Here is a 24,916-nt window from a genome sequence, read left to right as displayed (position 1 = left end):
GTAACCGGGGAGCGTACATCGCAAACCTGGGCGGTCAAGGATGCAGCAGTTTGAAAAAATTCAAAACATAGTGCCCCACTGCCCGCTGAGCGCCTAGCGGGTCGGTGACGCTACCTGCCCAACTTGGCTCGGCGCCAGGCCGGCGCACATGGGGAGGCGTGCCGCTAGTGCGACTACAGAACGCGTACGGGATAATCCCCACCTGATGGTGCCTGCGGAGTCTAAAGCCGTCGGCACACGGACCGTGCTGCCGAACGTTAACGTTGAGCGTGCCCAGTTCAACGTGCTGCTCAACGCTCAGGAATGATGCGACTTGTGCATACGGTACGTGGACCCCAACGTGATATACGCGATCGCAACGCACTCAAGCGACAGTTGAGGGATGTTTCTAGTTCGTTAATCACACTGTTTACTCAACGGGCGCGTAAAATTCCCACGTTAGCTCTATTAAAATGCACATTTCCCCCATCGTCCACGAAAAGGAAAGTACCATCTACAATCAATAAGGACAGAGGCTTATAAAAGTTCCATTACAAGCAGTGCGTTACAAAATTGGAATACTTTCCGCATAAGATAAACATTATTTCATCATTCCCACATTTTAGTAAAACCCCAAGGTCAGTCTTACTTGATCACTGTTCGTACCCAGTAGCAGAATCTTTGCAACATGTCAATTACGAAGCGTAAAAGAAAAAGGAGAAAAAATACCTTTATACAAGTAGCGTCAGCTGTCCTTTAGATTAAGCCAATCGAACAAAGTCACCCCTCAAAAACAGGTGAACTTTTATTTACATAAAATCAAACATTACAGTCTATACTTATATTAAACTAATAATAAAGTATCAGAAACTAATAAAAACGCGAATGTTAGGAAAAAAAAATTGTCGTTTCAGGACGCGAACCACCGCCCCAACGAAAAAACCTCATTAGTATACAATGATGCTATTCATTACACTATACCAACATCACATCTGCTGTATTTAATAATAGTACCTTACCTCTTGCTAAAAACTTTATAATCGTAGATATTTTACTAACTGAAATTTAATTATAACACATTGTACCAAGAACAATGCGTTTTGGGTGGATCTTCAGTGTGTCGCTGCCTTCAAATAGCCTACTCTCATTATACGCAAGTTACAATAATTATTTTTCCGCGAATATGATGTTTCTCATTATTTTATTGGAACGAATCACACAGTTAACAATGAGTTTTGCAGTGATTCTCAATTTGCTGGTGCTCGGAACGGCATATATACGTATAGGCTTGAAATGAATGCCAATATGGCGCGTCACAACTCTGTACTGAAGGGAGACGGCGTGCGTGTGACGTAGGTGGCGTTGTGCCATGTCATTGGTCAACGTTCAGACGCACGCTGAGAATATCTGACATGCCAGATATTGCTCTGCACGTTCGGAAAGACTCCCGAGCGTGCTATTCCATGCTGTGACGTCAGAAACTCGGCACGCTCAACGCTCAACGTTCGGATGCACGGTCCGTGTGCCGACGGCTTTAGTCTGTTATCAGCGCGTTACGTAATGAAGGTCACACGTCTCCTATACAGGGTGTTACAAAAAGGTACGGCCAAACTTTCAGGAAACATTTCTCACACACAAATAAAGAAAAGATGTTATGTGGACATGTGTCCGGAAACGCTTAATTTCCATGTTGGAGCTCATTTTAGTTTCGTCCACCTACGGTCAATGGAGCACGTTTCATGATTTCATACGGGTTACTCTACCTGTGCTGCTAGAACATGTGCGTTTACAAGTACGACACAACATGTGGTTCATGCGCGATGCAGCTCCTGCACATTTCAATCGAAGTGTTCGTACGCTTCTCAACAACAGATTCGGCGACCGATGGATTGGTAGAGGCGGACCAATTCCATGGCCTCCACGCTCTCCTGACCTCAACCCTCTTGACTTTCATTTATGGGGGCATTTGAAAGCCCTTGTCTACGCAATCTCGGTACCAAATGTAGAGACTCTTCGTGCTCGTATTGTGGACGGCTGTGATGCAATACGCCATTCTCCAGGGCTGCATCAGCGCATCAGGGATTCCATGCGACGGAGGGTGGATGCACGTATCCTCGCTAACGGAGGACATTTTGAACATTTCCTGTAACAAAGTGTTTGAAGTCACGCTGGTACGTTCTGTTGCTGTGTGTTTCCATTCCATGATTAATGTGATTCGAAGAGAAGTAATAAAATGAGCTCTAACATGGAAAGTAAACGTTTCCGGACACATGTCCTCCTAACGTATTTTCTTTCTCTGTGTGTGAGGAATGTTTCCTGAAAGTTTGACTGTACCTTTTTGTAACACCCTGTATAAGCGGGCAGTGCACGCCTGCGGAGCCATTCCGCTGTGAGCTATACCAGCAACAGCATTGAATCAGTATGCCTCGTCGACGTGTGTATCGTCAACGCCGCCACCGCACTCCAGTCTACAAACATATAATCAGCTTCGAGAATAAACTTGAAGGAAATGGAACTGCCCAATCTGTTATATTGAATGTACCTATATTCTTTCGTGGGTGCAGAGTTAATTTTACGCTGGACGTTGCTACTGGAAATTCCGCCGACGAAAGATGGTGGGGAGGTTGTTGATGCAGAAAGACTTTGGCTCCGACCAGTGAGTAGTACCATAAGGTGGAGTAAGTGTGTCGCACTGATGGAGATTACATTGAAAAATAGTATTTTGTAGCCATAAGAGTGGGGAATGGTTCAAATGGCTTTGAGCACTATAGGACTTAACATCTAAGGTCATCAGTCCCCTAGAACGTAGAACTACTTAAACCTAACTAACCTAAGGACATCACACACATCCATGCCCGAGGCAGGATTCCAACCTGCGACCGTAGCAGTCCCGCGGTTCTGGACTGCAGCGCCTAGAACCGCACGGCCACTGCGGCCGGCTGGAGTGGGGAATAAGATGGTGTATTGGAATCCTGAGTAAACCCAACCTGCTAAAAATAATTAATGTTGCTTTGGTTATTGACCGCCCCTCATCGTACAAGTAGTTGCACATGAGCATTTTTTCTTGTTTTTGTAGCTGACGCATATGATAATGACCTTAATAATAATAATAATAACTCCACTCTTTGATCATAAGATGGTCTGATGATGGTACTTTGATCCGAAACCGATAGTCATTAGACAAAGTAAAAGTTCGAAAGAGGGCTAAATCAAATAATTTGGTCTAAGTTTAGTATATTTCACAATTCACAACCAAATCATTGATTGTATTAAGAAATATGAAATATAAATGAAGGTTCGAATTTCTTATACGTTTTCGTAAATACATGGTAAGAGAAAAAACGTTGTACTGACATTAGTATGTAGTTTCTCGCTACTCCGTGAAAGTAAGTAATCAAAGCTTCAAGCTTCTGCCCAGAATTAGTATTGGAATCTGTGTTTGTTTTGAAAGTACTTGATATGAAGAATGGGTCTGGACTCACTGTGCACGGTGAGCACATGCGTCTGCACGACGTCCTTGTTGCGCTGCGCGTGGCAGGAGTAGTTGCCGGCGTGCACGAGCTGGACGCGCGTCAGGTAGAGCGAGCCGTCGCTGAAGACGCGGACGCCGACGCCGTCGCCGGCGAGCGCGGCCAGGTCGGCGCCGTGGCGCCGCCACACGATGGGCGGCGGGGGCGTGCCGCTCACGTCGCACTTGATCTCCACGTTGTCGCCCACGCGCGCCGACAGCCGGTTCACCTGCAGCGCCTTGTCCAGCGACACCACCGACACGCCTGCGGAAAGCCGACAGGGTGCCCAGCAAGTAAAGAGCCGCCTCTTCTTTTGAATAGAGTATGGCTTATCCTAGACTATTAATTAAATATTGCTGGTTATTAAGTCATAATCAAATGAACGTCACATTAAAACCTAGCGTTTCGTCCCCACCTACAGTGGACATTTCCAAGGAGGATCTTACTTTCTTTGAGTGTCCGATTCACACCCTGGCTCTCTATTGGCTTGCTCTCGCGCATTGGCGTGACATCACTTGCTTTGAACACCCGAGCGCAGTTTGCTGTTGTCGTTTGCCGTCGTCCGCTGTTGCCATCACGCCACAGTGGAAGACTGGTACCGGTTTCCAGATATCATTCAGTTTCACTCCCTCCTCCTTTCTGTCGATATTCCTGTGGTGTTTAATAATCTCTATGGCCTCTCTGTATAATCATTCATGATGTCTTCTTGTACTTGCCAGCACTTGAGTCCCATCAATTAGAATGCCGTGATATCATGGCTGTAAACCATGCCCCGAAATAGCTGATCTGTCAGTATCCTCTTCCACAGTGCCCCTGTGCTCTTCTAGTCGTTTTTCGACTGTTCTTTTCGTAGTATCCACAAACACCGCCCCCACAACTACACTCCTGGAAATTGAAATAAGAACACCGTGAATTCATTGTCCCAGGAAGGGGAAACTTTATTGACACATTCCTGGGGTCAGATACATCACATGATCACACTGACAGAACCATAGGCACATAGACACAGGGAACAGAGCATGCACAATGTCGGCACTAGTACAGTGTATATCCACCTTTCGCAGCAATGCAGGCTGCTATTCTCCCATGGAGACGATCGTAGAGATGCTGGATGTAGTCCTGTGGAACGGCTTGCCATGCCATTTCCACCTGGCACCTCAGTTGGACCAGCGTTCGTGCTGGACGTGCAGACCGCGTGAGACGAGGCTTCATCCAGTCCCAAACATGCTCAATGGGGGACAGATCCGGAGATCTTGCTGGCCAGGGTAGTTGACTTACACCTTCTAGAGCACGTTGGGTGGCACGGGATACATGCGGACGTGCATTGTCCTGTTGGAACAGCAAGTTCCCTTGCCGGTCTAGGAATGGTAGAACGATGGGTTCGATGACGGTTTGGATGTACCGTGCACTATTCAGTGTCCCCTCGACGATCACCAGTGGTGTACGGCCAGTGTAGGAGATCCCTCCCCACACCATGATGCCGGGTGTTGGCCCTGTGTGCCTCGGTCGTATGCAGTCCTGATTGTGGCGCTCACCTGCACGGCGCCAAACACGCATACGACCATCATTGGCACCAAGGCAGAAGCGACTCACATCGCTGAAGACGACACGTCTCCATTCGTCCCTCCATTCACGCCTGTCGCGACACCACTGGAGGCGGGCTGCACGATGTTGGGGCGTGAGCGGAAGACGGCCTAACGGTGTGCGGGACCGTAGCCCAGCTTCATGGAGACGGTTGCGAATGGTCCTCGCCGATACCCCAGGAGCAACAGTGTCCCTCATTTGCTGGGAAGTGGCGGTGCGGTCCCCTACGGCACTGCGTAGGATCCTACGGTCTTGGCGTGCATCCGTGCGTCGCTGCGGTCCGGTCCCAGGTCGACGGGCACGTGCACCTTCCGCAGACCACTGGCGACAACATCGATGTACTGTGGAGACCTCACGCCCCACATGTTGAGCAATTCGGCGATACGTCCACCCAGCCTCCCGCATGCCCACTATACGCCCTCGCTCAAAGTCCGTCAACTGCACATACGGTTCACGTCCACGCTGTCGCGGCATGCTACCAGTGTTAAAGACTGCGATGGAGCTCCGTATGCCACGGCAAACTGGCTGACACTGACGGCGGCGGTGCACAAATACTGCGCAGCTAGCGCCATTCGACGGCCAACACCACGGTTCCTGGTGTGTCCGCTGTGCCGTGCGTGTGATCATTGCTTGTACAGCCCTCTTGCAGTGTCCGGAGCAAGTATGGTGGGTCTGACACACCGGTGTCAATGTGTTCTTTTTTCCATTTCCAGGAGTGTATATGGAATCCTATAAATTTCTACATTTCTAGGGGTGTTCGAGCATTCTTGTCCAATTTGAGGTGATAAATAACATTCCATCAGAATTTCTAAAATCATTTGGGGAAGTGGCAACAAAACGACCATTCACGTTAGTGTGTACAATGTATGAGTCTGGCGACATACCACCTGAATTTCGGAAAAATATCATTCACACAATTTCGAAGACTGCAAGATCCGACAAGTGCGGGAATTATCCCACAATCAGCTTAACAACTCATGGATGCAAGTTGCTGACAACAACAGTATATAGAAGAATGGAAAAGAAAATTGAAGATGCGCTAGATGACGATCAGTTTGGCTTTAGGAAAGGTAAAGGCGTTAGAGATGCAATTCTGACGTTGCGGTTAATAATGGAAGTAAGACTAAAGAAAAATCAAGACACGTTCATAGGATCTGTTGACCTGGAAAAAGTTTTCGATAATGTAAAATGGTGTAAGATGTTCGAAAAACTGAGAAAAATAAGGGTAAACTATGGGAAGAGATGGATAATATACAATTCCTACAAGAGCCAAGACGGAATAATAAGAGAGAACGACCAAGAACGAAACACTCGGATGTAGTCTTTCGCCCCTACTGTTTAATCTGTACATCGAAAAAGCAATGATGGAAATAAAAGAAAGAAATGTTCAGGAGTGGAATTAAAATTCCAGGTGAAAGGATATCAATGATACGATTCGCTGATGCCATTACTATCATGAGTGAAAGCGAAAAAGAATTGCATGATCTGCTGAATGGAATGAACAGTCTAATGAGTACAGAATATGGATTGAGAATAAATAAAAGAAAGACGAAAGCACTGAGAAGTAGCAGGAATGAGAACAGCGAGAAACTTAACATCAGGATAGATGGGCGCGAAGGAGATGAAGTTATGGAATTCTTCTACCTAGGCAGCAAAATAACCAATGACGGACGGAACAAGGAGGACGTCAAAAACAGAATAGCACTGGCCAGGAGACGTCTACTAGTATAAAACGTAGGCCTTAATGTGAGAAATAAATGTCTGAGATTGTAAGTCTGAAGTACAGCATCGAATGGTACTGAAACATAGACTTTTGGGAAAACCGGAACAGAATCGAAGATTTTGAGATGTGGTGCTACAGACGAATGTTGAAAATTAGGTGGACAGATAAGGTAAGGAATGACGAGGTTGTGCGCAGAATCTGAGAGGAAAGGAGTGTGTGGAAAACACTGACAAGAAGTACGGATACGATGATAGACACTTGTTAAGACATCAGGGAATGACTGCCATGGTACTACAGGGAGCTGTAGAGGGCAGGAACTGTAGTGGAAGACAGAGATTGGAATACATCTAGTAAATAATTGAATAACTGAGAACGTAGTTTGCAAGTGCTACCCTGAGATGAAGAGATTGGCACAGGAGAGGAATTCGTGGCGGGCTGCCTCAAGCCAGTCAGAAGACTGATGTTCCGTTTGTTAAGATTTGTCCTAAGCAGTAAGTAACGGCCTTAACGAAAGGCAGGAAGACTTTCGATTTCACAGGGGCTTGTGCATCACTATGATTTTTGCGCGGCAGTCTCAACGCTCTTTTTACCTCATCGGACGAGTAACCATTCTTGAGCAATGCATTGATGAGACATTTTAATTATGCGTCAAGGAGCTCTGGTTTGCAAACGTTCCTTGCTCCATGCGCCAATGTTTTCGTGATGCTTTTGTTTCAGGTGATGGTTCGATTACCGGTGTAGGTAATGTTTTGTATGTGTGGGTTTTCGGTACAGCGTGTGGTCTAAGCTACCATCTTCTTTCTTATAGCTTTCCATGTAGTTGTGCGGATGTGAAGTGAATAATACAAAAAAGAACGGCCCAAAAACGACTAGAAGAGCGCAAGGGCAACTGAAAAAGAGGGGAGATTGACATGCTTTGCATCCAGGAAACCATCACATTCATTTTCGTAGGAGTTAAATACTGGTAGCCACAAGTGGACACCATGAAATGCTGAACAGAGTGGCCGTAGAGCTGATATCGGTGCTGAAGAATATGTGTAAGAGTCTTCCACGCAACGGCGGACGTCGGCAACAGACAACGGCCAGTTGCGTTCGGGTATTCAAAGTTCTAACGGCACGCCACTACGTGGGAACACGCATAAAAGTAATTTTGCAGCAGTCAGTAGTGAGCCAGGGCGTGAGTCGGACACTCAAAGGAGCTACGATCCCCCTTGAAAATGTTATCCGCACATGGGGACGCTACGTTTGATTTTGATGTGAAACCCATACGTCCACGGCATAATACCTCAGAATATTTTATGAATTGTGGCTTATTACAGCCATGAAAGGTTACGTTTTACAATTATCCTGGGCTACACAAATAAAAATAAGTTAGTCTTTTATGTCAAATTAGTTAAATTTTTTGGTTGCACGCACTTCCTTGCATGGTGTTTCGCCTTCTCCGAATTAATAAAGTGTATCGACATTTTACTGATATATCGTCCCTAAATACAAAATTGCTGAGTGTGTCCACGATATCTTTCGCGACGTAGTCCTTGGATAAAAAATTCTCGGTAAACGTGCCGCTTGAAATTGGGATAAGATTCTAAGATTTTGATGACTTCCTCCCTCATCGTCGTCGGAGGCTGGATTACGTAATCCAGCCATCCAGATGCCGTCTCTTGGATATAAAAGAGTAAGTCTCGCCGGTTTCACGAATATCAGACATAGGGGCCCTGACGATGACGATCAAGGCTGTAATCGAAAGATTGGGATTTTATCGGAATTTGAAGCGACAAGTTTACAAAGTACTTTTCATCAGAAATTGTTGAGGAATTAGTGGCAGCTCATTGACTTGTTGTCTCGGGATCCTCCACCGACCTTTGTTTTATGATTTTTCTTACGTTTCGCCAACAAGATTGGCTGACGTTGTCAGAGTTTCACCATCCATTTTTGGTGGCGTACGGAGATTAAACATCACCTAATAGAAGGTGTCTGGACAGCCCATTGTAATTCGAATCGACCATTCCATGGCACGAGGGACGGACCACCAGTATAAAAGGAGGCGGGGAGTATTATACTGTCGGTAGAGAAGTGTTAACAACAGAATGGGTAAGTCAACAGAGCCCAGTGACTTAGAACGTATGGTAATCGTTGGATGTCCCCCCAGTAACAAATCCGAGAGGAACATTTCAACCCTTCTCATACTAGTCAAATCAACTGTTGGTAATGTGATTGTTAAGTGGAACCAGAGCTAAAATAAGACCTACCAGACCTCATAACATAAACAGTCAATCATTGTAAAACACCGCATGAAGTCAGCGGAAGTAATCGCCCGTGAGTTCCAAAGTGATACCCCGATTCCAGCTAGCACAATGACTGTGAATAGGGAGTTACAAAGAATGGGGTACAATGTTGAGCAGATCCTCATATGCTATACATCTCTGTACTCATTATTAAGCGGCGCCTGAAGTGATGTAAAGAGTGACTTCACTGGACAGTGGATGATTGGAAATGAGTGATTCGAAGCGATGAAGCTCGCTATACTCTGTGGCAGTCCACTGGAAGGGTTTGGGTTTGACGAAAGCCTGCAGACCGTTACTTGCCACTACGTGTAGGTGCCAGCAGTGAAGGGAATGTGAGGTGGTGTTACGGTATGGGTGTGATTTCCATGTTTTGGGTGTGGTCCCCTTACAGCGCTTAAGAAAATGTTGAAAGCGGAAGGATACCAACATAATTTACAGCACTGCATACTGCTCACAGTGGAGGAACAGTTCGGAGACGTGGTTTGTGTCTATTAGCGTTACACTGCATCCCGTCCATCCTGTCAGACAGCAGCATCCGCGAGGGAAAGCTTCAAGGACAGTAACATTCCTGAAATGGACTGGTCTCCTCGGAGTCTCGAGCTCATTCCAATGAAATACTTTAGGGATGATTTACAACGCCCACTTCGCTCCAGATCCCAGCGTTCTGTGGTTTCAGCTCCTGAGGACAAATCGAATGTCTTTCGTGCTCAAATATTCAGGCACGTCAATGAAATTGTCCCCGGGACAGTCCAAGTCATCACAATGTCCACGGATACTTTTCATCAGATAGCGTATGTCTTATCCTCCATATCGGTACGTCAATCAGGATGAGTAACCCGCCTTCTTAACAAATCTCTATTTGCAATGCGAATTGTGTCAGACATAGGGGATATAAAAATGAAAAAGCTGGCATACTATGCTTACTTACTTCCATAACGTCATATGGGATTATTTTTTGTGGTAATTCATCAAGCCAAGCTAAAGTCTTCCGGGCACAAAAACGTGCCGTAAGAGTTATATGTGGTGTGAACTCAAGAAGCCTGTTTAGGGAACTAGGGATACTGACTACTGCTTCCCAATATATTTATTCCTTAATGAAATTTGTCATTAAAAATACATCACTTTTTCAAACCAACAGCTCAATTCATGAAATCAATACTAGAAATAAGAATAATCCGCACAAGGATTTAAAGTCACTTACTCTTGTACAAAAGGGTGTGCATTATTCAGGAAGACACATTTTCAAAAACTTGCTAGCGGCCATAAAAAGATTAACAACAAATGAAATTCAGTTTCAGAGAAGCCTAAAGGATTTATTGGTGGCCAACTCCTTCTACTCCGTTGATGAATTTCTCAGTAGAACCAACTGATTTGTGTGTGTGTGTCTATATATATACATAAGTACAACATAATTTCTGCACAATTTCAGTGCAGTAATGTGTTCATTGTAAATAAGTGTATGTGTGTGTGTGTGTGTGTGTGTGTGTGTGTGTGTGTGTGTAAGTACAATCAAACTTCTGCACCATTTCAGTGCAGTGTTCAAATGGTTCAAATGGCTCTGAGCACTATGGGACTCAACTGCTGAGGTCATTAGTCCCCTAGAACTTAGAACTAGTTAAACCTAACTAACCTAAGGACATCACAAACATCCATGCCCGAGGCAGGATTCGAACCTGTGACCGTAGCGGTCTTGCGGTTCCAGACTGCAGCGCCTTTAACCGCACGGCCACTTCGGCCGGCTTCAGTGCAGTAATTTGTTCGTTGTAAATAAGTATTATAGTAGTTCTATTATATGTTTATTACCTTATAAATAAATAAAAACATTTTAATTTTAAATTCAGAGCATTAGTGTTTGTAAAATGATTCTTTCATTTAGCGTTCATTAAAAAAGTGATGATCGTTCCACTTGGGACCTGTGGAAGGTACATTAGCGTATTTGTTTCAGTTGTAAATATTTGCCATGTATTATTGTTTTTATGACATGTTCTATATCCTGGAGGACCTCCTCACTATGGATCAATTGGAATGAAAGTAAATCTAATCTAATCTAATCTAATCGAAAAGTCGTTCCATGACGACCAGTTACTCCGGCTGCATGCTTGAGAGACTTTCAGGGAATGTCGCCCTCCTTCCAGCTGTTCTCATTTAATTTCATTCAGCAGTTTCGTTAACGGTTAAACTGAAAGAAGAATGTCAGTGCTTTTGCGATCGCTTCTCGTTGGTGAAGTAAATTAGAGAATTAGTACTCTGAATAAATGGGGTTCAGTGTATAGCGTGGCGATCCTCATTTAGACTTCCCGTGTTCCGGAATTACTTGATGTAAATGGTTTGTTGGTTTATGGAACATCCACCCTTTTTCCAGACGAAATAGAGCTCCATCTCTCATTATCTACACATATATGGCAAGCTGCTAATTTAGGCTATCCTTACTTCTCCTCTTCGACCACTTTCCTTTAGGCCGATCATAAACATTCTAACAGCAATCACAATGAGGGCATATACGAGGAATGTACGATCAGATTTGGTATCATGTGAGTGAAGGCCGTTTATTGCTCTACTCGATAGCATCTACGAAATATTTCATCCGGAAAAAAATGTTCCATATTCTTACTTGAATTCTCACATGGCGCTCTGTACATTGGTGTGAAATTCAGACAAAAGGTTTTTTTTGTCAGTGGTATAGAGAGGAAAAACAGAACTTAGAGTTTGGATTTATTGACTACTATAACTTGATGATAATTTTTGGTAGTTCAAAGTAACTGTTAACGAAATAGCGTAGCTCCTTTTTGCACAGTTTTGTTTGTAGCTCTATGGGAAGTCTCGCTCAACTTGTCCTTTCCTGAGCCTGCACTGAGTGACGTGACGCGGTGATGCGGTATTTAAGGTAATGAACCTTCATTTGAGAGGAGCCAGGTATTAATTATGGTTCTGCCGCCCAGATGAAGGTTTTCCGTGAGTTACCCAAACCGATTAAGGCGGATGCCAGGCAGTTCATTTGAAAAGAACGAGGCCAGATTGCTTCCTCAGCCCCGTTCCTATTGTGGAATTTTAATTGCTGCCATCACTGACAGGACATTAAGCCCTAATCTTCCTCTTTATTCGTAATTCAGCATACATAATGCTGTGAACCATTCCCGGTGTTCAGTTATTGAATCTGTTTTGACGTTCTTGCACAACGCTGATAGGTTTCTCATTATCGCATACCGATTAGCTCTTATTTTATCTGTACACTGTGCCACGGAGTAGGAATAGTAATAGAGTGGCCAATGAGATGCACAGAATAGAATTTTTGTGAGAAAGTACCGTTTATATGGCGTTTCTGAAAGTTTGCCCGTAAGCGGCCTGCTGATTCTGAACGCCATTACATCTCTAATAGAAACAGATCCAGCTCAGAAATAATGTGGCTTTCATACACGCTTTTCATATGCAGCTTAACAATTTTCATTCTATTTTCGTATGTCCGTCTTTTTAGCAGGACGTCTCTGGGACGACGGCCGTTTACTATCGTGACAAAAAATAAAAACACCTACAGCCGTCCTTAATATTTTATTTTATTTTGTCGCTACCAGTTTCGACGCTTCATTGCGTCATCTTCAGGTTGTTTTGATGCGGTCGGTACAGGTTGATTGCTGACACATTATCTGCGAATCCAGTAATGCTGGCAACTGATAGGCTATGCATGGGGATCGTATCAACCTGTACCGCATTAAAACAGCCTGAAGATGACGCAATGAAGCGTCGGAACTGGTAGCGACAAAATAAAATAAAATCTTAAGGACGGCTGCAGGGCATTTTTATTTTTGTTTTCATTCTGTGTCTATAATGAAACTGTCTTGAGCGTTTGAATAGATACATGTAAGAGTATATTCGTTTGTTTTTTTTTGCGTCAAATGTCTCAGTTCAAGGGGGCTACTTTTGATGTTGCAGAAAAAAATGATAGTCTCTTTTTTTTTTGCAGTTGAACGTAGTGAGGAGTCTTTCCTTAATGAGCTGTGCTGCGGCAACGTTGAGATATTGGTTTCCAATGAGCCCATTATCGTATTTCATTGGCGCATTTACGTACAAGTACCGACTTCATTACAGAATAAAAGTTATGCGAAACAAAGGGAAACTAAACTAATACTCATGTATAATCTTTTATGTATTCATCATCTGTAAGCATTTTCAGGCAGACGATGTCTTCACGAGTGCTTCACGAAATACTCCTACGGTGGGGACCTACTTGATAGAAAAATATCGTTCAGGTCATAAGTGCTAGTAGCATACACCGATGAGCCGAAACATTATGACCACCTGTTTATTAGCGTCCTGTTCCACTTTTCAAACTACCATTTTCAAACACAGTACAACAGAGATTCTGCCTGGCACGAATTCGACAAGTCCTTGACAGGATTCCAGAAGTATGTGGCACCATATGTCTATGTATAGGTCAAGCAGTTCCCGTAAATTACGGGACTGTGGTATACAGACAAGCAGCTTGCACCCGATATGTGTTCCAGTGGGTATAGATGAAACACATTTGCTAGCCCAGACATCAATGAAAGTTCACTATAATGCCCCTCGAATCACTATAGAATGATTCTAACCTTGAAACACGGACAGTTGTCTTGCTGGATGATGATGTCGCATGAAGTGATGCAGGTGGTCTGCAATAATATTCACGTAGTTCACTGCTGCCATGATGCCTTACATTACCACCACAGATTCTATGGAAGTCCAACTCACTGTACCCCATAGCATAGCTCTGCCCCCACCAGCATGGATGTGTGGCATGGTGGATATTTCGTGCAGCTATTCGCCTGGATGACGGCTTGTAAGGAACCAACCAGCGATCTGGTGTAACAAACGACACGTTTCTGTTGATCCACAATGAAAACTCAGTGATGCCGTGCCCACTGCAATAATAACTGACGATGTCGATGGGCCAACACAGGAACACGTGGGGTTCGTGTGATATGGAGTTCCGATTTCAACAACGGTCTTCGAACGGTGCAGTCCGAAACACTTGTGTCTGCATCAGCATTGTACTCTGTCGTCATATCTCCCACAGATCGCTGCCCATCTTGCATCACACAGTGGGGGGATCCTCCGACTTCTACGTTGTATGATGAGACGTGGCCACCCAATACCATAAGGTCTACTCGTTATTTGGCCATCATTCAACCACTTTCCACAGGCGCTCGCGACAGAAATAAGCCAAAAGGCGACCATATTCGCCGTTTGAGAGATTCTCGCTTCCAGCCGCAGTGCCATAAGAACGTGCCCTTTGTCAAGACCGCTTATATTAGTGGATTTCCGCATTTGCGGGCTGTGTCTTCGCTAAGAATACTGATTGCCCATTCGTCTCTCTTCCGCTTAAATGATTTCCTAACTTCGCCACGTGCCCGTAACACTACCAGGAGGCATTCAACTTCGCGGTGGGTACTGATCATAATGTTTCGGCTCATCTATGTAGTTTCCTATTCTGACTGTTTTATTGGAGAATCGTCTGAAAATCCGTGAAATACGGAGGAAATGTCTGACACCTTCAGTTGAACATTGCTCGAAATGGACGTACATTCAGCAGATTGACTGCAGTATATTACCACCCGACTGAATTTATCTAATATATCTTTGACTCGTAAATAAATGTTGATACATTCACGTAAATTATCCCAACAAAATTACAGTTTTTTGAACTGTGATTATTTATCTTACAGTAAACAATCTTGCTATTATTATAACTATAATTAGATCTTTCAGCTCACGAAGGGAACTAATTATTTGATGTATTTCAATTTAAAACCATAGGAGCCAAAATTATTGGTGTTACTAATAAATTATCTTGAAAAATTTGCAAATACGTGTAATATAAAGATTCCGTTTTAGTCCAAAGGTAAGCAAAGACCGTTGTACCAGGCTGATTTTGACAACATGCGGAATACGCTGTTTGTCACTCATTCCTTCTCTGTGGATCTCGCTTTACATATCCACAACTCTCATAAGTAATATTCTAGAATCGTATAGGCGAATAACATGATTAGTGCGTATAATACTCCTGTAGACAGTTCAGCATGATAATTAAACCAATAACCACTGCACAGATGCGCAAAAAAATTTTCTGTGATTGTGTGTGGAACATTGTTGAACTACAGGTATTCGTAAGATACCTGAACTGTTAATATGTTAAAGTTCTGGGTAATTTTTTAAAATTGAAGACGTTAATATAGACAGAAATTATCCACATGGAAAATTTTAGTCGTATTTTGACATACTTTCGTGCAGACACTCACCCTACCCTTATCAAGCCGTCATCTCTATGACTGTCTTATATAGATGCATACTTTTGTGAATACTTTCCTCGAATCTATTGAACTTGCTGTCTCCTCAGATTGTTTATTCCATACTTCCCATGGCATTATTCACACTACTGGACGTTAAAATTGCTACACCAAGAAGAAATGCAGATGATAAACGGGTATTCATTAGATAAATGTATTATAATAGAACTAACATGTGATTTCATTTTCACGCAATTTGGGTGCATAGATCCTGAGAAATCGGTACCCAGAACGACCACCTCTGGTCGTAATAACGGCCTTGATATGCCTGGGCATTGAGTCAAAAAGAGCTTGGATGGCGTGTACAGGTACAGCTGCCCATGTAGCATTAACACGATACCACAGTTCATCAAGAGTAGTGACTGGCGTATTGTGACGAGCCAGCTGCTCGGTCATCATTGACCAGATGTTTTCATTTGGTGAGAGATCTGGAGAATGTGCTGGCCAGGGCAACAGTCAAACATTTTCTGTATCCAGAAAGGCCCGTACAAGACCTGCAACATGCGGTCGCGCACTATCCTGCTGAAATGTAGGGTTTCGCAAGGATCGAAATAAGGGTAGAGCCACAGGTCGTAACACATCTGAAATGTAATGGCCACTGTTCAAAGTGCCGTCAATGCGAACAAGAGGTGACCGAGACGTGTAACCAATGGCACCCCATTCCATCACGCCAGGTGATACACCAGAATGGCGATGACGGATACACCCTTCCAATGTGCGTTCACCGCGATGTCACCAAACACGGATGCGACCATCATGATGATGTAAGCAGAACTTGGATTCATCCGAAAAAATGATGTTTTGCCATTCGTCGTTGAGTGCATCATCGCAGGAGCTCCTGTCAGTGATGCAGCATCAAGGGTAACCATAGCCATGGTCTCCGAGCTGATAGTCCATGCTGCTGCAAACGTCGTCGAACTGTTCGTGAAGATGGTTGTTGTCTTGCAAACATCTCCATCTGTTGACTCAAGGATCGAGACGTGGCTGCAAGATCCGTTACAGTCATCTCGACTGCTAGTGATACGAGACCATTGGGATCCAGCACGGCGTTCCGTATTACCCTCCTGAACCCACCGATTCCATATTCTGCTAACAGTCATCGGATCTCGACCAACACGAGCAGCAATGTCGCGATACGATAAACCGCAATCGAGATAGGCTACAATCCGACATTTATCAAAGTCGGAAACTTGGTGGTACGAATTTCTCCTCCTTACATGAGGCACCACGACAACGTTTCACCAGCTGTGTGTTTATGAGAAATCGGTGGGAAACCTTCCTCATGTCAGAACGTTGTAGGTGTCGCCACTGACGCCAACCTTGTGTGAATGCTCTGAAAAGCTACTCATTTGCATATCACAGCATCTTCTTCCTGTCGGTTAAATTTTGCGTCTGTAGCACGTCATCTTCGTGGAGTAGCCAGTAGTGTATTTTTAGGAGACTGCGTTTTGTGAAATGCTGCCAGAATTTGATTTGTACAGCAAGATGTCGGGAGTGGTCCTTCAAATAATGTCCATCGAGTGAGGAGTTAGGGCAGTGAGAAATATATAAGAAACGAGCGTTCTAGCATCGTGTGCGTACAGTTTTGCGATGAAGTGTGTCGTGGAGCAGTCGCCGACTACTCACTGTAGAGCTTGCTGAATGCCATGTAGAACTCGTTGATGTCGAGATGGCCGTCCTTGTCCGCGTCGTCGAAGTCGACCATGTGGCCCAGCGTGCAGCCTTTGGACAGCTGCCGCAGCTGCTCCTTGGTCGTGATCTGCGGCAAAAGATGGTTCATTCCTCGCTGACGTTACGAGCTCGCGTTCAGATCCGACAAGCTAACAGCCATGTGTGATTAAACAGCTACAATTTGTGGCCAAGATCCTTTGTCGATGCTGAAATAAGACACACACTTAAAATCATGCATGATAAAATCTAAGGTTCTCTTTATTATCGACCGGAAATTTAAAGTACTACTTCGCACCTCTGAACTTTTGTTTTATAGTAATGGGATGCACTCTGTGTTACGCGGGGTGGGTAAAGAGGCATGCGGTGTGCTGCCTGCCGTCGCCACTCTATCTCAACCTTTCTAGGATGGTGCCTCTACTAGGCCCTTGATTGTGAATTTCAGAGTAATCTTGTAGAAGTCGATGCAGATGTAGATGAAAGGAAAGGAGTGCACCCTCACCTCGTCAAGCTCCTCCTTCTCCAGGGCGCCGTCGTTGTTCTGGTCGTAATGGCTGAACATGATGCTCACCAGATACTCCTTACCAGAACTGCGGTTGTCTTCTGCCATCAGCCTGGCGTGGTTGTACAGAAGCAGATTATCCTGAAACAGAGATATGTAGGTTTAGGTCAGATGAGAATTTCTCTAGGACTCCAGTGAACATAGGCCATTGATACTGTTTCAGCGCCAGGTTTGGGGTTCGGGCGCAGTCCCAAGCAGCCCCAATTAGGTTATACAGAGTACTTATTTAGCTTTCATTTATCGCGAGTCTCTTGCCCAGCGCAAAATTCCAATCGAATGAGTTTAAGCAGGGTCAAAGAACGGATCCACAAAATTACAGACCTAGATTCTTGATCAGAATATAAGAAATTACGTTGAGATGAAGAATCTTCTGTCCACGAATCAGCACGGTTTCAGAAAGCATAGCTCGTTTGAAACTCAGATTGCCCCTATCTCTAATGATATGCTGCGAACCATGTATATAATGCGCAACAGGCAAATTCCAAATTCCTAGATTTCCGAAAAGCTTTCGACACGGTGCCCCACTGCAGATTGTTAACGAAGGTACAAGCATACGGTATAGGTTCCCACATATGTCAGTAACTTGAAATCTTCTTCAGCAACAGAATCCAGTACGTTATCCTCGATGGAGACTGTTTATTTGAGCCAAAGCTATTGTCAGGAGTGACCTGGGGTAGAATGATAGACGCTGTTATTTTCTGTGTATACAAACGATCTGGTGGAATGGGTGAGCAGCAATCTGCCGCTATACGCTGATGATGCTGTAGTATACGAGGAGGTATCGTCCTTGAGTGACTATAGGAGGGTACAAGATTACTTAGACGAATTTCCTGGTTGGTGTGACGAGTGGCAGCTAGCTCTAAATGTAGAAACAGGTAAGTCAATGGCGATGAACAGGAAAAAGCAAACCCGTAATGTTCGAATAAACTTTTAGCAGAGTGGTGCTTGACGCAGTCACGTCGATTAAATATGTAGGCGTATCGGCGCAAAGTGACGTGAACTACAACGAACATACAAGGATTGCAGTAGGCAGGGTGAATGGTCGACTTCCATTTATTGGGACAATTTTGGGAAAATGTAGTTCATAGCTAATGGAGATCGCATACAGGACACTAAGTGTGGCCCATTCTTGAGTACTGCACGAGTGTTTGGGATCCACAGCAGCTCGAATTAAAGGAATACATTAAACCAATTCAGAGGTGGGCTGTTACATTTGTTACTGGTAGGTTCTAACTACGGGAATGCTTAGTGAAGTCAAATTGGACTCCTTGGAGAGAAGGCGACGTTCTTTTGGAGGAATATTATTGAGACGACTTAGAAAAGCCGCATTTGAAGCTGACTGCAGAACGTCTCTACTGCCGCCAACGTACGTTTCTCGTAAGGACTGCGAAAATAAGAGAAAGTGGGGCTCGTATGGTGGCATACAGACAGTCGTTTTCCTCTCACTCAGTTTGCGAGTGGAATAGGAAATGAAAAGACCAGTAGTAGTAGTACGGGATACCCTCTGTCACGTACTGACAGTAGTTTGCGGTGTACACGCGATGAATCACCTAAAACTTGCACCCCAAATATTGTGGCAATGGGAAATGCTATAGATGTGTGGTTCTAAGAGAGTGGAGTAGTAGGCAGGGGCTCGTATTATTAGAATGCGTACTTTTGTCGAAACATACTCCTTTCTAAATGGAACAATGCCTATAGAAATTACCAGACTAAAAGACTGGTACATTAGAAAGTGAGTGGTGTGTGTTTCAGGATTCAAATGCAAGTCGTTTGCGTGATATTTATTTTGAAAAGTTTTCACATTGACACTTATTTGTGTCATTCAGTTTGCGGAGTTGCTAGGTACGACGTTGTTACCTTTGCTAACAGTGTGCTTGTGTGTTCCTTGAATGCGTTGCGACTTGTTAGTGACAGTGTGACAATCTAAGCAGTGGATTGTGAGTGGACGATGGATTTCCCAATGCACAAAAAGCCAATATGCTCATGGTGTATAGAGTGTGTAGTAAGAATTCAGTTCATTCTTGTACGATGTATGCTGCAAGGCATCCCAATAGACGTAGCCATCTTGGCAATTAATAATTTCCCTCTTCTATCAGTTACGTGAAAGTGGTAGTGTAACACCTAGACAACGTAACAAAGGAACAAATGCACAGGTGGTCGTTGGGTGAGGCGCCTATCATCACAACATGATCACGAAACCTGCCCGATCTCCAGTGCTCGACGGGCTGCACGTACTCTCAGCAAACTGAAAAGAATACTTCCGCATGTGTCGCAAAAAAAAAAAAAAAATGCAAACGCAAGGCCTCACACAAGTCTGCGCATCCGAGAGGAACTCAACTTCTTCCTCATCCATCATGCAGCCCGGATCTCACATCTTCCGACTTCCATCTGTTTGGACCAATGAATGATGCACTCTGCGGGAAGCAGTGCGTGGATGCTGGGGAGGTTACTGATGTAGCTAAATGTTGGCTCCGACGTCGGTTAGTAGAATGGTACCATGCTGGCATACAGGCTCTCCCAGTAAGTTGGCGTTGGGCCGTCGTATTGAACGGAGATTATGTTGAAAAATAGGTTTGGTAGCCGAAAGAATGGAGAATAATATGGTGTACTCGAATCCTGAATAAAGCCATCCTGTTTTCAGGTAGACATGTGTTGCATTTCGTATTGAACGTCCCTCGTAAACACCACACTTATTCTGGCCTGTGTAACAGACATTCAGTGTGTGTCAGAGTTGACTCTGAATCGACAAACTGCATGTTTGGGACGGTAAGCGAGTGCAAGATAACTGCATAGCGTTCATGTTCTTCGATGTCGTGATTTTGATTATGTAGAAATCTAGGTGATGTCTGCATGGTGGAAAGAAGTGGCTGAATGAAGTGTTTTTATGCGTAGAACATAACGAGGGTATGGTAGTAGGGACTCTCGTCGATTCCATTGTGGGCTTGCTGCCAGAAGGTTAGTAGCTGGTTGTTTCATGTTAGTTTACAGCCAAGGATTTGTTCACTGTACATTAACGTGTCACGTTGTTGGACAGGACTGTTGAACTCCTGTATGGTGATCATCAGTTCCACAATTATTACACAAGTTTTAGGAAGAATATCGTAAGCATCGAGTGGCAACATCATTTTACAATGAAATAACCAGTTTGACCAGCCAGTGGTCGTCAACAGAATAAAAAAGAGGAGGCAAAGCGAAAAGAATCATCAAAATCTAGCAAATAACTATCTTTATAATGATAAAACAAGAAAAAAATGTGCCATAAAGCATGTGGCACGCGGCGTTATAACTAGAGAAATATTAATGACTTCTATATAATGTTTGAATAAAATTTAAAAATTAAGAATAGTTTTTAAATTTCATTGTTGGCAGATTGGGGAGGAGAATGAATGTGGTGAGAGAACACTTCATAGCACATCATGATTTTGGAGATGTTAATCAAGGTTATTTTTGTATTGGAACTCTACCTTCTCATGCTCATACTTAAATTGAAAACAAGATAGGAACATCAGGTCATTGCTTGCAGCATGCTTTTAGGTACAATTTTATTCTTCTCTTATTATAACATATAAAGTTATTTGGCAGACTTCATACAATTTATAATGATTCGATGTCTCCTTTTTTTAACCATTTATAATCCCATGATGAACACTCGCTGTTCGAAACCGGTTTCTGTATTTTAAAATGCATTTTTGGCTTTGTAGTAAGAGAATAAAAGAATATAATCAGCCAATCACATAATCTCCATCGACAATACGTCGTTTTTCGAAAGACTATGTAGGAGTGTAAGTAGTGTCATCATTGAGAATCGGTGTGGAGAAAGACTAAAAAATTGCGTGTGTTAGATATTACGGTTAGATGGACGATTGGACGGTAAGATATCATACAGCTGACCAGGCTGATAATGTGTTAGATTCAACGTGTTTCAGTCTGCTACCAATTTTCTAAACCCAACAAACGCTCTGCTACAGATTGATTACAGGGTACAACTTACTACTGTCTTACAATTTCATGTTACTTGAAGAAATGTTCGGCCACGGAAATTCTTAGTAACGCCTTTCCTAGAAAATTTTACTTTCTCGTACAGGTACACGTTTTCTAAGATGATTCATATTCCGAAGTCCGCCTCCGTAGCGCAGCGGTAGCGTTACCCCCTACCACGTAAGGGGCGCCGGGTTCGATTTCCGGGCTGTTGTGTGTCCACCATCATCATTTTCATCATCACTGACACGCAAGTCGCCGAACTGGCGTCAAGTCAAAAGACTTGCCGGCCGGAGTGGCCGAGCGGTTCTAGCCGCTACAGTCTGGAACCACGCGACCGCTACGATCGCAAGTTCGAATCCTGCCTCGGGCATGGATGTGTGTGATGTCCTTAGGTTAGTTAGGTTTAAGTAGTTCTAAGTTCTAGGGGACTGATGACCTCAGAAGTTAAGTCCCATAGTGCTTAGAGCCATTTGAATCAAAAGACGTGCAATACGGGGGCCGAAACCCGAAGGGTATATCCCGGCCAACAAATGCCATACGATCATTTTTTTTCATACTCCGTAGGGAACAGCGAATTTAGTGGAAAGCACATTCAAGGCGCTACTTAGACATATATTTGAAAAGAAAAGCTGTAGAAATATGCGGCCACAGTAAAATAATAATTAATAAGACATGATGTTGTGTTGGAAACTTGATACTTGGATATAAGCATCGTAAACACATCTAATTTAAAGACCCAATTGTTTTTATCTCATCCGAAACGCCATTACATTTTGACAGATTACGTACATTGTAACAGTACAGGGCACAGAAGCGTCTATAGTATGTTTTATTACTTCTTTGTCATATTTTCCGAAGTTATAAAGTTGAGCGAAATAATGTCCACATAGTGGCAACTAAACTAGCTATTACCGTAATATGAATACATTTCAATACTTATTTTTATGTATGTGCAAATTTAAACCCAAATTGTAATAGATTTTAGATTAAATACGTAAGGATTTTGTATTTTACTTTTATAATTTTTGTGTGGGAGACGTCTGCCAAAATTCATTTTACCGTTATTACCATTGTAGTAAGGAGTACATTGCCTGAGTAGAAGTGAGGGCTCGTATTCAGGAAAGTATGGAATTGAACTGTGTGAATGGTAGTACATCAACGACCTGCATGAAAGACGGATGCACTCGAAATGCCAAGAGTAAAATAGTGAAAGATTTCTCAAGTGGTTTGCGACGAGATCAGCGAGAGTAACGTCGAGAAGGTATATGTGAATTCGTGAGCTTTAGCGTGACTATGATCATATGTTTTTGGCTCTTTTGAAGAACAGACAATTTAAATATAGGCCAGCAGCGACAGTATTTAATTTTAGTGACAATGGTTACACAAAGTCACTCCGAACAGAATGGTCGACGCGAATCGTCAGTGCAATTTTGCGAATAATGAAAATACTTCTGCCCTTGATTTTAAAAGTTCTTTTTTTTTTATTCATTGTCTTGATTACCAAGTATTATGATTATGACAGTGTGAAACTGGTATAAACTACAATTCTATTTATAAATGGAATCTCTCAACCCAATTAAATATTACATGACCGTAAAGTAACTTAATTTTGTTTTGACACGACTTTTCTAAATTGTTTCAGCTTCGCAGGATTATGTTAATTGAAATTTTAAACCAGCTGTCACCATTTAAAATTACTATGTTAACAGAGCTTAAAGTGAAACAAATATTGCAAAATTTGAAAATAATGGAAAATTTTATAGTTCGTAATTAATGTCGTGAGAAGCGCCTCCAGGGTGCAAGGTAATTGTTTTCTAATTAATACGATGGTGATAGTTCGACAAGAATAGAAACAGTTCCTTAATACTTTTACTTTGAGCAGTGAGACTACAAATACGACAAAGTACGATAAGCAAGTGTTCATAAAAGTGGTTGGTGCGATATTTTAACAAACCGTAACTTATTTCTAACCAACAAAAATGAAATACACGAACTTAAAATAGATTAAATAAGTACATAAATGCATACTTATTTTCGTTAAATTAAACAATAACAGAACTCTGCCCGTCACTATAAGTTTTCACAAGTTAACATTTGGAATCAGCGCAAATTTATCTAAGTGCTTTCCCGTGTCATTTGTGAATGGATTACTATGTGTGCAAGCGTGTGTTAATGTTTTGATGTAGTTTCTCATAAGGAATTCCTTACAAGAGCATTTTGGCTACGTGGAGAACAATGTACTGATTTTCCGAAAATGTTAATTATAAACTAATTGTAGATATTCGCTGAAAATGCACTTTCAGTAGTAAAATTATAATTAATTGTATAGGAACTCTGATGTTAGGCTACCAAACTGTCATTCTATCAGAGAATTCGTGTAGCAGTGTGTGTATTATAACATGGTACGTCAAAACAAATTATTCCACTGTTATTTACACACTCAGGTACATAAAAATTCTGGTTATTCTACTTGAGGATAGATTGGTTTCTATATGTTACGTTTCACAATAATCTTACTATCTGAATAAATCACTAGAGATAATTCAAATAATAAACGATGTTGTTTACTTTAGATCTGAGCACTGTGCAACACGGAGTTAAATTATGCAATATCCGAAAAGAATCTCTGACGTATTTCAGTGAAGTTACAGCTCGCGTCTTTCGCTTTTTTTGTAGTGTTTACAGAGGGGAGGAAAGTAGTTGTTTGTAGTGATCGGTCCTATTCAGAAGTAAACTATAATTTCGAAAAATGACATGGTTCGACCTGGTGGTGTTTTGAAAACTTTATTAGAATTACTAGTTTCAGACACTGTCGGTTTTAAAGTTCATCTAATGGACATAAAACATACCACAGTTAAAATTAAAACAATTAAAATTTTTATAAAAATGGAATAAAAATACCAAAGTAATATACACTCCTGGAAATGGAAAAAAGAACACATTGACACCGGTGTGTCAGACCCACCATACTTGCTCCGGACACTGCGAGAGGGCTGTACAAGCAATGATCACGCGCACGGCACAGCGGACACACCAGGAACCGCGGTGTTGGCCGTCGAATGGCGCTAGCTGCGCAGCATTTGTGCACCGCCGCCGTCAGTGTCAGCCAGTTTGCTCTGTTGCCTGTGTCTATGTGCCTGTGGTTCTGTCAGTGTGATCATGTGATGTATCTGACCCCAGGAATGTGTCAATAAAGTTTCCCCTTCCTGGGACAATGAATTCACGGTGTTCTTATTTCAATATCCAGGAGTGTAATTTCGTTGGGTGTAGCGATAAACAAACATAACTGTTACCTTTAGAGATGG

The 24,916-nt window shown here is 43.0% G+C and overlaps 1 protein-coding gene across 1 annotated transcript in view; it reads right to left on the bottom strand.

Annotated features, from left to right (window-relative positions):
* LOC124594591 (follistatin-related protein 5-like) overlaps positions 1-24,916 on the bottom strand; it is a 221,635-nt gene that overhangs the window by 93,629 nt on the left and 103,090 nt on the right. Inside the window, exons 5-7 of the mRNA XM_047132967.1 lie at positions 17,571-17,711; positions 17,027-17,159; positions 3,462-3,752 (exon numbers count right to left, since the gene is read on the bottom strand). Coding sequence (XP_046988923.1) covers positions 3,462-3,752; positions 17,027-17,159; positions 17,571-17,711 — 565 coding nt within the window. The remainder of the gene's footprint in view (positions 1-3,461; positions 3,753-17,026; positions 17,160-17,570; positions 17,712-24,916) is intronic.

This window comes from Schistocerca americana, chromosome 1 (assembly GCF_021461395.2).
Source record: "Schistocerca americana isolate TAMUIC-IGC-003095 chromosome 1, iqSchAmer2.1, whole genome shotgun sequence".
In the NCBI taxonomy this organism is placed as follows: domain Eukaryota; kingdom Metazoa; phylum Arthropoda; class Insecta; order Orthoptera; family Acrididae; genus Schistocerca; species Schistocerca americana.
This window is presented reverse-complemented; position numbering and strand designations above follow the sequence as displayed.